General features: G+C 32.6%; 1 protein-coding gene across 1 annotated transcript; it reads left to right on the top strand.

Moving 5' to 3' along the window:
* Nucleotides 1–522: 522 nt before the first annotated feature.
* On the top strand, nt 523–5,532 carry LOC126758153 (uncharacterized). The gene is made up of 7 exons (XM_050472245.1): nt 523–666; nt 3,491–3,849; nt 3,911–4,138; nt 4,195–4,296; nt 4,402–4,897; nt 4,970–5,147; nt 5,234–5,532. The coding sequence occupies exons 1-7, from the start codon at nt 523–525 to the stop codon at nt 5,530–5,532; spliced, it is 1,806 nt and encodes a 601-aa protein (XP_050328202.1).
* Nucleotides 5,533–15,167: the final 9,635 nt, after the last annotated feature.

Below are 15,167 nucleotides of genomic sequence, written 5' to 3'. Positions count from 1 at the left end.
GAACAAAAAAATATTAACATTACAAGTATAAATATATAAAAGACATAAATACCATATCCTCATATTTTTTTAAATTAAGTGTTTTTACTAAATGCTTCATTATTTACATATACTTAAGCACAAATTAATATCGGTTTTGACCTAAAGAAAGTGCTATGTGCTAAAATATTATCCAAACATTTCTTTACAATCAGGTGGCAAGGCTATGAGTGCACATGTGCAATCTTACTACATGGCATCACCATCGCCGATGACTCTCCACGGAAAAGCAAACCATTTCAGTAGCCTTCCGGGGCTTGCTTGCATCAGACGCACAAAATTGAAAGTTAGTTTTAGTGTTTCGAGGTAGTGCGAGTTGTGTTGATCTTCGCGGCTTAATATTTTTGATAATAATAAACAATTGTAATGCGCCTGATAATTAAAAGCTGAAGAAACAAAAGTGATTAAAATCTTAAAAACGTTGAATGTTAACAGCACTATTTTGGCGGGAAGTGAAGTGTAAAATTTAAAATTCTACAAATAATGGCAACGCGATTGTTCGAGACCACTCCTACATTGTACAAACTATGTATTAATAGTTTCTTAGATAATCTGCAACTAAAACAGTTAACCAGTCGGCAGTTAGAATTTATGCCAATAGCACTTGTTGCTGATATTTTGATCCATGTAAGTACCATACATATATGTATCTTCTAAAAATACAGTTGTATGTACGCGGAAACCACGATAGTGATATCCTTCCCTAAATATTTACTATACAAAAAGATCGAAGGTTTTTCCCATTTTCTAAGGTTTGAATTGGTTTTAAATAAACGACGGATAAAGAGTGAAAAGAAGGTTGGTGAATATTTAAAATAAGACTGAATTCAAATCGCATAATTTAAAAAACGTTATCATTTATATTAACCTATATTAATTGTAATTAATTTGTGCATTTCTTTCGCATGTGATCTTCTTAGAAATCTTTGTATGCATAACCGTATATCGAATTATAATTTCACCCACTTCTTATATAAGGTTTTTGGTAACAACTGCTAAAAATAGTATATAAATAAAGGCTTCTTGTACACCCGATATGGTACAAGATGACTTTATTGGAGTCGGCATAATCACGTTTAGTTGAAATCACATATCTCAGGACCTACTCGACGAAATTCAACCTAAGTCGATGCATTGCTTGGCTTAGATATCCTGTGTTACCGTGAATGGGAAAATCGTACGACAACCACGTCTACTTTCTATATAACACAATTTTAAATTCCCTTTGATCAAAAACTGTCAAAATCAGACTAAAACTGTACAAGTCCTCAGATACCGAATAAGGAGCCCCAGTTACTACGGCAAACTTTTTATCGAAAATATCGGTCAATATGGGAGATATACTATTGGAATTTGAAGTGATTTATGTTAATGAAATTGATAAAAGTGTATCTTTGTGCATAAAATCGGATGAAAACTTAAGCCAGCCCCCATATAACTACATAATTTCAGGATTTTCCAGAGGTTGTGAGGCATTTGACGTGTCCCAATTACGAATTTGAGTTCAAAAATGTTTATCACGTCTTAGGAAATTTTTACAATCATTTCCGGCCATCACTAGCCGATATCCATCGATGTTTGTTTAATGTGATATATCATACAGTGTCTGGTGTTTTCATGTTTGGTTGCGTACATTGCAATTTGAGAAAATGAGATTCGAAATAAAAATCATAAGAACATATGAAAAAAGTAATAAAATACGCAATACATATGTACGTAGGTATGAATATCTTTAGTTAACATTTTAATGATAATTGCACTTATTTCAAAATTGAATTTAGTACCCTCAAACTGGCAAATTCTCATTAGTCAAAAATTGTTTAATCTTGAACCATATAAAATAAGATATAATTATTTTCCAAAAATTCGTTTTTCAAAATAGTATAATGTATACGAGTATTCTATTTTTTCCCTTTTGCTCATAAAATATCACCATCTTCATCAAATTTCTAAATGGCTCAAGAGCTCAAACATGCGCTTCTATACTTGGAACCTGCCAAGAGATAATTTTTACATACTGTAAAAATGAGTCAAAAGAATATTTTTGTGAGCTGAGCTGAAATGTGTACTCTGCTACTTATCCTATTGAGAAGCCGGTTGTTTACTAGCAGATAACTATGTGAGTTGTTATTGTTTGCTGTAGTGATAGGACATTTCTATTGTTTCAAGCTAAGGTTGTTTTGATGTATTTTTTCTTTAATGATGTTTTGATACATTCTATTGATATTATAAGGACAATACGTTCCTTAACTCTGGCCGACGCCATTTTGCAAATTATTATTTCATGATAACAAATGCCCACACAACCTCAATGACAATAGATTTGATAGTTTGTTCGCAAAGGCTATTAGAAAAACCACAGAAACTATGAGCGTTATTGCTATTGCAGATGTCGAGGAATGGACATGGACTCTTCAGACAGTTTTGATAAAATTGAAAACTCCTTTAGTATTTGGACTGACCATTATAAAGCAGTAAAAAAAAATTTCAAAATAAACAGAAACAATTTTTTTGATGTGTCAGATGAGCTATCCATATATTTGCATCCAGTTGAAACGCTAGCAGAAAATCCGATGGAAATATGGAACAATTTGCAAACAAAATTTCCTTTTTTATGTAAAGTGGCTAGCTTTCAAATGCTTAATAATTGTTAACGTCAGTTCCATCCAATCCTTTATGAAAGAACGTGTTTTACCCTTAACAATTTATCTTTGTGCCTGAAATGGATAAAAACTTGGCCACGCCACCATATAACTGACATCAGGATTTTCGAACATACGGCCGACTTTACTTCATACGATTGGTGATTGTATGCGAGAAACCTTGGGAACATTTTATTAATCTGTTTCCTTTTAACTGCATGAGGTGCCGGCAAAAAAAGATCAGGTCAAATACGGGATCATATCGGATCAATACTATCTCCTACATACCTAATATAAAATTCAAACTTTCGTCAAAATTAACTGAGGGAATTATATTGGATATAGTATAGTTTAATGCCAAAAAAAGTGAAATTGGTCTACGAATTACCCAAATTTCCATATAGTTCTAGATATATGTAGTATAATTATTATCGTTACTCTAACGAACCTTATGCCTAATATGGCGGTCAGTGTATGAGTTCCCGTTGGTTTTCGTTACTTGGCTTCCGTTCCTCTGGTTGACGTTCTGCATCTTTCCCTGGCTTTGGTTCTGGCAGGTTTCCAGAGTATTAAATTTTAGGTTACACCCAAACTTCGTGCTTCCTTACTTGTTATTTGAAATTTGCATACAGGTAAACTTATTCAGGTTTTAGTTTTAAATTTTTTTGTATTGTATTAACTATATCGAAAAATTAAAAAAGCTTCGAATTAATACAGTCCACATTAAATAAACTAGAAAATGTGAAAAAATGTAACACGTTTGCGAATAAAAATATATTATGAATATTTATTTACGTGTAATATTTCAGATGGCCAGAGTGGACCGATTAAAAGTATTAGTATTGAAGCCACTTTCTAAACCCTTTATTTTGGATGGTTTACTGCGACATGAGAACACAACAAGTAAGCTTCTTATGTGTATGGGTTTAGTGGAGGATAGAATCCCAGTTTACGTAAAGAAAGTGGTAGAAAATTTCATTTTACACTCGAAAAACCCGGTGGGTCAATATCCGGATCTCATCGACTTCGGATTACGGCTTGGTTCTTTTCTTTCTGACGTCGGTTGGATGCTGGAAAGTATACAAATATTCAACGTTGTAGAGGCGGAAATTCGTCTGCAGGGAGATAGTGAATCAGTGACGATTCAACTCGTAGACTGCCTGCAAAGGTAATGAGTGGGTGGAAAATTACAAACGTGTTTCATTAATTTCACAGTATATTCATTACAGGCGCCTCCATTGCGAAACACTTATATGGGAGTTTAAGGCTGGTAGAGCCACGATAGCAGAACTTTCGATATTGCTTCGTTCAATAGATTTTGAGAATGTACCAAAATATTTAGCAGTAGAAATTTACACACGTTCGACGGAGTTTCATTTAGTGCAACACAAAATCAAAGAAGGCTATAGGTGCAGCGCTGTTATTATGCAATATATAAGCGAATCAATGCCGAAAAGGTATGGCTATTAGCGGAATTGATTCCAAAATAAAATAATTGTTATTGTAATTCCAGTACTTTGGTGGATGCGCTACGAGTTACAGCGAAAGCATGTTTTGCCATACGTAAATTCGGACTGGCTAATGTACTGATACAGCAGGCAATCTCTATGGCAGCGTAAGTTTAACAAAAATCATAATAAATATTCGGTTGTATTCGAACTTATTTTGTTAGGATTAGGATTAGGATAATAAAAAAACATGTCTGCTATTTCCATTTCAGCACCGTGTTTGGGCGTAATCATTTAATATATGCTGACGTCTTGTTTGATTATGCGTACTTCCTACTCCTTTTCGATAAACCGCAACACGCCATTAATATTTATGATGAAGTCCGCAAGATTAGAAACCGCAAACTGTGCGATCAGAGTTTCCTCATTAGTTTGACAGATGTAGCATTTGCTAATGCGTGCTACGTCCGAAAACATAGATCGCTTAGACTCATTCAAAACGCGCTCCGTGTGTTGACAAGGATGCTGCCAATAAAAAACTTACTGCTTGCCTCAACCTTGCGTTTACATTTATTGATCAAGCACCAAATTTCAACCGATAAATATGCAAGGTTTCACAGGAATTGTTTTTTAGAATTCGGCAAGCTGGTGAAAATACAAACTGAGAACGTGAACATATGTCTGGATGTCCACGACGACAAGAACTTGTTTACAGCAAAAAATTATTTCGAATTGGCGCGTATTTATCAAGCAGGAAAAAATTATCAGGTGAGTAAGGATGTCTATTTCAACTTTTAATGTTGTTTACGTTAATTTTAATGCAAATATTTTTCCATTTAGCATGGCAAGCGATACATCGCCATGTGTATATTGGTTACAAAAAAAGGCATGGGCTCTTCCAAGAAGGAAATCGACGATTTGCATGTTTTGGAAGGCTATTTAAAGAAAACCAACGAAGAACGGGATATTATCCAAAAGGTTAAATTGGAACCGTGGTTGCTAAACAGAATTGAAACATGTAAGTACTTTGCTGAAATATTGTAACTACAAGTACGAAAAAATTGGAATATTACAATGTACATTCGTTACTGTTTTGATTTCTAGTTGACCCTGCACATGAAGTAAAGAAACCATTATCCGCACGCTTTCACGGTGGCTTAACCCGTTTGTATCCGCCACATAAAAATTTTCAGAAATTTTTGATAAATTTAGCAACTATATACAATTCGAAGACCGAAAATTCCCAACAAAACGTTGATTTTTGGTGCATAAGGTTTCTTCAACTTATATATTTTACTGGCATGGCAGAGCTACAGCTATGCAAATTGCAATCGGAACCGTCGTTGGACATAGAACCGGATCGGGAAACAGAAGGACAATCGACTGATTCAGATTTGTATTAAATGATCAAACTTTATATCAATAAGCTTGTATTCTGAGAGTTCACTTAGAATCTAATTTTATTCATTGAATTTTCTTACTTATAACCATTTTTTAAATCTATTTTCTTAACTATCTATATATTGTATAGGTACATGTATATGTGTGTGTGTTGGTTTCAATTTCCATTTATTTAATGACGAAATATTGATATCTATTCCCGAAGAAGAGATGTATATTATTGGTTTTCCTTTAATTCCATCTTCCCACATTTCTCCGAAGTTTGGGGGTCCAGCTTCTTCTAGAGGTATCGTTTTTTCGATAAATTCAATGTTACTTTGACTCGATGATCTTTGATTTGGGGTTTCTCAGTAAAAACTACAGATTCGTATTTTTCGTTGTTTACGTCCGTAGTTTTAGCCAATACGGGTGGTATTTCCTCAGTTATACAAATGTGTATGTATTAGTTTCATGAACTTCTTCAAATAATTATTTTCCAACTTCATTTTCTGTTCTGTCTTCCTCTATTACTTCTGTTGTTTCTTCCTCAGTTTCAGAAGATAGATACATATAAGGAAGATAAACAAAATATTGAAACTTTTTAAAATTTTTTTAAATTCGAGTCAAAGCGGTAAAAAATTTCCTGTTCTTCTCTATCGTCAATTCTTCTAAGATCACATCACGCTGAAGAGAACTATAAGCAATTTCGTGCTCTCCTTCTTGTAATCTCGTTTTACAATTTTAAAGATTCTGGAAATACTCTGCCGTTATTTCAAAGTACAATTTTTCAACTTCAAGAAAAATTTCTGTTAAGTACTTTATGTGAAAATAGTGCATTACAAGAAACACAAATTTCAAAAGTTTGATATGATCACTTTTTATTATTACTACCTTCAATTTTTCTCTTGAATATGGAGATTTTTCTCTCAATGGCTTTGCTGAAATGGTTTTGGACGTGCACAACATCTTTTCGTATAAATCCGTTTGGGCTTCTAGAATCTTTTTTCTATTTACTCCGTTGTCTTTTTTTACTATGTATATGTTTCGCGTATTTTTCCGTTTTTGTTTTGTCTATGCATTTTTGAATAGATTATCTCCACTTTTTTGTATTTTCGTTTTACTATCGCAAAACTCTCTCCAGGTTTTGTTGAAGACGCTCCTAACATCCTAACATCAAAGGATATTACCTTTGATTGAAAAACTCGTTCTCGGGTTTCTTGTTGGTTGCCGAATGGATTGCTTTGTTATATTGTCGGACTGCTTCAAATATCTGTTCATCAGGTGCCGAGCTGTGTTGATACGCCAAGGCTTTTGCGAGTTCAATAATTGTGCTATGTGTCCGTTTTTTTCAGAATCAGCTGTTGATTCAATTCCAGTGGTATTGTCCGCTATTGCGTGATTTATACTTCTATCCATTACTATTTATTTTTACATTTTTCTCAGGCATTTAGTGCTGGAAGTCCTACTTCATGTGGAATTTTTTTTATTGCTTTCGGAATGAAATCTGTTTTTTTGGATAGCAAATAAATGTGTCATTCCGATTGAGCCCCTAGTTAATTTTTACATTAAGTAAAAATGAGTCAAAAGATATTCACTTTTATTTTCGACTCTTCAATAATAGATCGAATTTTTCCTATCTTTTTTCAATTGTGGTATTAACTTGTATGCACCACATGCAGAGTACATACTGTTTAAACTCAACAAAGATTTGTCATTCCTTACCACTGGTGGGGGGAAATAAAACGTCTTTTGTTTTTTTTTTTTTAATAATAATTTGAGTGAGAATTTATTTTATTCGTTTTGTTTTTTGTTGCTAATATGCGGGAATATACTCCCGTCTTACTATTATTTTGTTTTAATTTGCCTGTATTTTAAACAGGGCTTTTTTGTATTTTGCCTGTTTTGTAAATACAAGACTTTTTAATTTTGGCTAAGCACTAAATCCGGCTCGAAGGACCAAAAATGTTTGATTTGTATCATCAAACATTGACCTCAAAAAAGAATTTGTCATTCCTTACCACTGGTGGGGAGAAATGAAAAGTCTTCCATAAGCCTTTCAATTTATTTGAACAGCCTCTTTTTGTCTCTTTTAGGCTCGTTAACTAATATATTTATATTGCCTGTAATTTTATTCTTATCAGAGCAAAATTTGGTTGAGCTGTTTTATTAGGGTCGAAAGGACCAAATGATGACAATTTCGTTCCATATTCTATCTTACCACTGATTGGGGACTAAGTAAAGGTTCGGTTTGAAATAGTACTCTGCTCTAGAATTTTAGCTCTTTATTTTGCCGTCCTCAATATTTTTCCTAATTCTGTTAATCTTTTTTGAAGCCTGCAGAAGTAAACGCCAGGCATTCATTTTTATCCTCCTGGACACCGATTTGTTTAATCTTATAGCTTCATTGCCAACATGTCCTGTCAAATGTTCTTAACATTTCAACATCAATTTTAAAATAGTTTTTTTTTTTATTTTTGGGATCTTTGGACAATTCTAAATGCTATTTTGTTGTTGTTGACCTTGATGTTGCTGTTAACATTGGTTCTGGGAAAAACGTGTAAATTAACTCGAACTCGCCGACTTTGTTTTTTTCTTTTTCCTCCTCACTGAAGATACTTGATTGTTTTTTAAATGGTAACACGAGGATTTTTGTCCTCTTAAATGGTTACCGCCGAATTTTATTATCACATTTTTGGTCCAACAGGAGTTTTAAGTTTCTCCTATAGGATAGGACTTTTTACATATAAGGCCTGGAGTTCTTCGGCATCGCTGCCCGTGGGCAACTGCGTGGGGTAACTGAGCGGCATACAACATTATTTCTTATTTATTATTATTTTAGGATCATTTGTGATCCTTTACATGCATGCATTAAATACTACAGTCTCTAATCAATATATCCGAAACTAACATTTATTACAGTGATGATTAGAAATGGGTATTTTCACATATTTATGTTTAAGACTGTATTTATGTTAAACAGATATAGTGTGATATCACGGCCTGCAATGTCCAATCGTTTTCGTAAACTTGCTCTAATCATTTTTCTCGGCTACTAATTTGCAAAAAGAAAATTTTAGTTAAAAACATTCGCCTTGATTTCTATATATAGGTACAAGTTAAAAATAATTATTCGTAATTAAAAATATTTATCAAATAAGAGTTTACTTGTTGAAACGCCAAAATTAACCAAACTATTGCGCATTTCCCAGTTTCTATTATTAATTTTTCTTCCAGAAAAATTGTGTATTGCTCCTCAAAAGTATGTAATGTCTTCTACGTGAGTTAATTTACATTAAGAAAAAATGTGTCAAAAAGATAATGCGAAGGGTTCGGATTTATAAAAATTGTACTCAGCTCTGGTTGCCCAGAAGCTCCTTATTTATAAAATTCCTTATCCTAATTCATGTAAATTAATTTTTGTTTTGGGTTTTTGTGGGCAACTACGGGCAACTGCCCGTGGTCAACTGACTGTGGTCAACTGAGCCGTTTTCTTTATTACATTTTTTTAAATACAATATTTTGCTTAAGCCTAGATACAAATATTAATCTTACATTCTAGGAAGTATATCTACAATCCACTTGAGATATGACATATGTTACAAGTGGAAAGATTCATCTTACAATCTATGAATTATTTTTTGGGACCACCTAAGGTGGACAGGATTAGCAAAGTACATATAATGTTTCAATACGGACCATATGGGTCGTAAGTGTCATGTTACATATTTATGACAGATAAAGAATATGTTCATGTTCATTTACAAATATAGTTGTTAAGAACTGTTCAGAATTCTGAACAAAGATATTTTGAGCTGCACTGGGAGAGGTCTCTTTTTATTAATACTCTTAAGACTAACTTGTTACATGGACCTTTTGTATCTTTCCCATAGCTTTCAAATGGTCTTAAATTGTTTGTTATGCAACATTTTAACATGACTGTCAATTGCTTTTGATTCAAAGTATCATCTTCAACCATTATTGCTTGCAGTTCGGCGTCTTCAAACTTTTGTGGTGGTCTTCCACGTTCGTCATTTCTTACATCAAAATAATTATCTCTGAACCTTTGAAACCTTCTTTTTGCATGTTGCTTCTGATAGAGTATGATCACCCTATGCCTCCCCAAGCGTTCGTTAAGAATCTGCAGCACTTTTCTTCAAATGTAAACAAATTAATGCTTTCCGCAAATCATCACTTTTCGGTACAAAATAAGACATTTTTAACACAATGAAAAAAATATGATTATTTGATATCGCCATAGAATGTTGGAATTTTAAATTTTCTACTAATAATTTTTTTCCTTGCTGTGCCTCCATTTACAGCCGTTGAGTATTTCGTTGGAATGATAGTAAGAACACGGCGTTTAGTTTTTGCAAAACGTCTTATGTGTTCAGTTTAATATGTGGGAATATACAAACGTCTTACAATTTTTTTATTTTAATTGCCCGTATTTTTAATAATATCACGGTTATATTTAATTTGGCCGAGCACTATATATCCGCTCGAAGGACCAAAGTTGTTTAAATTGTAAGATCAAACGTTAAATTCAAAAAAGAACCTTTAAGTTCTTACCGCTGGTGGGGGAAAAATAAAGACCTTTCTTGAGCTGAGAATTATTCACTCTAATTTTATTTAAGTATTTTATATTAACACGACTTAATTTTTACCAGAAGTAAAAATGAGTCAAAAGATATATTTTTGAGCTGCACCGAAATGTGTTCTCTTTATTAATACTCTTAAGAATAACTTATTACATGGATCTTGGAGAAACAACGATAAGATTTCGGATTTAAAATAGTACTCAGCTCTGTTGCCCAGGTCTTCTGATTTTTACTGACTATATTTTTACAATCTTACAGCTATTTATACCTATGAGTTCATGCCAGATTCTCGTGAGCAACTCATGCACATAAATATTTATTTTTAATGTGATAACTGTGTTATAAACTCAATTAAGTATCTCTAGATCCTTACCACTGGTGGGGGAAAACAAAGACTTATATGAGCTGAGAATTTATTCATTCTGATTTTAGTTTGTATTTTCCGTGCTTATAGACAAATTTAAAAACTATCTTAAATAACTAAATATACGTGAATGTATGTATGTTTGTATGTATTGCAGTGAACAATTTAATACATGTGTGTGTGTGTGTTTAATGTTATCTCTTCTGTAAGTTTAAGACATGTTTCCCTATGCATTTTTATTTTTATTGGATGCGCATTGCATGTAAATGCATGACTATGTTTATGTCCATACATACATATGTATATGTATGTTTGAAAATAGATATTTATTTTTAATTGTACTTATTTCGGCTTAGCTGATAATGCATGTTCAATGATATTTGAACAAACTGTTTATGTACAGATTTACAAAAACAATTAGCTTGAATATCTGAAGTTTACGTTTTCACGCAATTGCGATATCGATTGCTAAATTCATACATACACATATGGTCAGAATAATAAGTACATTCCTTCAGGCAGCAGTCATGATTGAATTTGGAATGTTTGGTGAAGTACACGAATGCAACTACGGGTTTTATTAAATTCCAAATGTATGTATAAACATGTTACAAGAAAATCGACTTTGAACCTAAATATAAGATTGTGGAATATTTCCAAACGCACTTTGTTTTGATCTGTAATATATTATAATTTCAAAAATACAATAATATACATTTTATACGTGTTGAAACATTTTGAGAGGCCACGAGTTGCTCAAACAATTTTTAAATGTTTGCCATTGAGTAATCTCCTGAAAAATGGGAATGCCAACTTGAGGCAACGTAAAATTGACAGCATTTTTTTTTTTGTTTAATAGATTTAATTTTGAGTTTGTAAAATCTATTTCTTAAATCATACAATTTACTTTTTAACTCTTCATTTTCGTGCTGGCTAATAAATTCAAGCACAGTATCACGAGTTTTTTCTATAAGTCTCTCTATACAGTCTAGAGAGACTATTTCGTTTAATTCACAGTCTTCAATATTCTTTTCTAATTCTGTTAATAAGAATTGAAGCCTGCGAACTAAACCAGGATTTGGAAGGCATTCCATTTTCTTAGGTGCACTATTTTCTTGAATTATAGCGATCAATTCGCTTAACTTGGCGTGCGCTGTCAAATAGAGCGCCTACTGACCCTTCTACATCATTTTTAAAATAATTATCTTTTATTTTTGGGATCTTTTGACAATTCTAAATGGTTTCGTTGAAACTCTGACCATTTTGTCCAAACTATCTAGGAGTTTTTCCAAATTTTTTTGAATCTTCATTTATATCAATACTCATGGACTTAAAATGAAGTTTTTGCAGTTCTTCTGCTAATTTAATTTGGTTCTCCATTTCCCCAAAAATAAAATAAACAATTGTATATGAATAACAAAAAAAAAAATTAAAAATGCTCTTACCTTGTTAAAATATGATGTGGAATGTGTTGCTGTAAATTTGTTTAAAATTTCTTTTTTTTTAGATATTATTATAATATATATAATATATATATATATATTAAATTTTTTTATTATTATAATATATATAATATATATATATGTATATCGATAGTTGTTGATGTAGTTGCTTCATCTTGCGGTGGTGTAGAGGATGGTGGATTCATCGCAAACTTTTTGAGGTAATAAGAATGAAATGGTAATTGTAAAGTAAGACACGTAGGGTTTCGGTTGTTAAATAGAACTCAGCTCTGGTTGCCCAGAGCTCCTTTATTTATAGAATTCCTTATCCTAATTCATGTATGCATCACATGCAGAGTGCATACACATATCTTAATACTATTCTGTACATACGGAATTATGCACACATATCTTATCATAGAAAATGTTCAACGCATACTTAAGTTTTCTTATTTTTTAATAGTTTAGGATAATTTCCATTCCTTTACATTGCATGCATTAAATATTACAGTCTCTGTTAAATGAGACGCTTGAAGGGTTTAGTTACAAAATAGTAAAAACGTTTTGAGGTAATAAGAATGAAATGGTAATTGTAAGTAAGACATGAAGGGTTTTAGTTATAAAATAGTACTCCGCTCTGGTTGCTCCTTCTTAATTATAGAATTCCTTATCCTAATTCATGTATGCACCACATGCAGAGCATACACATATCTTATTAATCTACTGTACATACGGAAGTATGTAACAAAACGCATAGAGATACATACATTTATATGAGGCACGTATGCATTTATATGCAATACGTATGCACTCAACAATTAACAAACAAAGATATTTACTTAAGATAACATATTGACCTAAGATATGCATTTAGGCAATTGAATACAAATGTGCTCCATACTGAAAAACAACCCTGTACCATCTAGCATTGCAATGTGGTATTTGTACATACATGTTTATATTTGACTGTATTTTTATGTGTTAAGCGATAATGCATATAAATATTTGAAATATATATGATATCCGTTTCTAAAGATTTACAAAAAAATATCTCATATACAATTGTGAGCTATTAAGAACTGTTCAGGAAATCTGAACACTCGTAACTATTTGTTGATATTCGAGTCCTGTCCGCTTTTCTTCTTTACATCGGACGACGGTATACCTTTGATTTTACGCTTTTGTGTATCTTTGTACACTCTTCTGCACTGATTCCGTCCTTCGGTGATTGTTGTGCTTGTTTTGTCGGTGATATCCCATCCTTTTCTTCGTCTTGGTTTCTGGGGTTCAGTTCTGCACCTTCTGACACTACATCGTCAGCGGCTTTAATATCCGCGTCTTCATTTGGCTCTTCTAAAACACCTTTGCGCTTTTCGGCAATTGTGCTGGTTTGTGTAAAACTTAATTTCCTCTTCCTTCTCATGCGCTTTAGCATCATCTTCCAAAATATGATCAGCTTCGTCCTTTTTTTCAAACGATTTATCCTGACTCCACTTTCCCACATTTCTCCAAAATGTGAGCCTACCGGAAGAGATAGATGACAAGTTACCAATTCAGTTCGTTTTTCCTCAGTTTTTGAAGGTTTATGAAGTTCTTCAAGTGATTCTTCTTCTTCTTCAACTTCATTTTTTTGCTTTTTGTCTTCCTCTATTACTTCTGCTGTTTCTTCCCTCAGTAGAAGATAGATATATACAAGGTGGATAAAAGATTGGAACTTTTATACATTTAAATCGAGTCAAACGGTACAAAAATTTCTGGTTCTTCTTCTATCGTAAATCTTCTAACAGCACATCACGTTGATTAGAACTGTAATGTTCGGGCTCTCCTTCTTTTAATCTCGCTTTACAAAGTTTGAGATTTTGGAAATACTCCGCCGTTATTTCAAATACAAATTTTCAACATCAAGAAAATGTTTGAAAAGTACTTTGTGAAAATTGTGCATTTGAAGAAACACAATTTCCAAATGTTTAATATCATCACTTTTTATTGTAGTGACTTTGTGGAGATCTTCCATTACTTCTCTGAGGAGTTCAATTTCTCTTGAGTATGAAGATTCCAAGATCCAAATCAAATGTATCTGATTCGCATTTATTTGTCATATCAGACTTTGTTGGAAAAGTGTTGGACGTGTGCAACACCTTTTCGGATAAGTCCGCTTGGAGATCAAGAATTTTGTTCCTGTTTATACCATGATTTTGTCGCAACACTTTTCTCGTATTTATTGATGAACTGCTTGTTTTTCTCCAAAGAAATCGTTGAGGTATTTGACTTGGTCGCCTAGTTGACCTGCTGTGCCTCGACTCACAGCCGCTGAATATCTCTTGATAGCAGTTAGATCACTGCGTTTAGTCTCTGCTAAAACGGCTTATGCGATCGGTTTTAATGCCGGAATATACACCCGTCTTACAATTTAATTTGCCTATATTTATATTAATAACAGGGTTTACATTTTTTATTTTGCCTGTATTTTTTTATAATATCAGGCTTTTAAATTTGGCTGAGCTCTATTTTTTTTAGGCTCGATAGGACCAAATGTTTAATTTGATTTATGTTGCTAACATGCGGGAATATACACCTGTCTTACAATTATTTTTGTTCTATGTTGCCAGTATTTTAAAAAGGGCTTTTTGTATATTGCCTGTTTTGTAAATACAGGACTTTTTAATTTGGCGGAGCTCTAAATCCGGCTCGAAGGACCAAAACCACTGGTGGGGGGAAATGAAACTTCTTATATCAAGTGAGAAATCTTTCATTCTGATTCTATTTTTGTATTTTCCGTGCTTATATACAAATTTTAAAACTATCTTAAATAACTAAATATATGTGTATGCGTATGATTGTATTTTCCATTATACAATTTTAATACATGTGTGTGTGTGTGTGTTTAATCTTATCTCTTCTGTAAATTTATGACATGTGTCACTATGCATTTTTATTTTTATTGAATGCGCATTGTATGTAAATGCATGGCTATGTTTATGTCCATACATACATATGTACATATGTCATTCAAAAATATGTATGTATTTATGTATGTTTGAAAATAAATATTTATTTTTAATTGTATTTCGGCTTTGCTGATAAGTAAGCATGTTCAATGATATTTGAACAAACTGTTTATGTACAGATTTACAAAACAATTAGCTTGAATATCTGAAGTTTACGTTTTCACGCAATTGCATATATCGATTGCTAAATTCATACATACATGTGTAGGATCTGACTTATTTTATTTCAAATAAACTTTAGCTATT

Source organism: Bactrocera neohumeralis, chromosome 5 (genome assembly GCF_024586455.1).
Source record: "Bactrocera neohumeralis isolate Rockhampton chromosome 5, APGP_CSIRO_Bneo_wtdbg2-racon-allhic-juicebox.fasta_v2, whole genome shotgun sequence".
In the NCBI taxonomy this organism is placed as follows: Eukaryota; Metazoa; Arthropoda; class Insecta; order Diptera; family Tephritidae; genus Bactrocera; species Bactrocera neohumeralis.
Note: the sequence above shows the minus strand (reverse complement) of the source record. Positions and strands in the feature narration are given on the sequence as shown.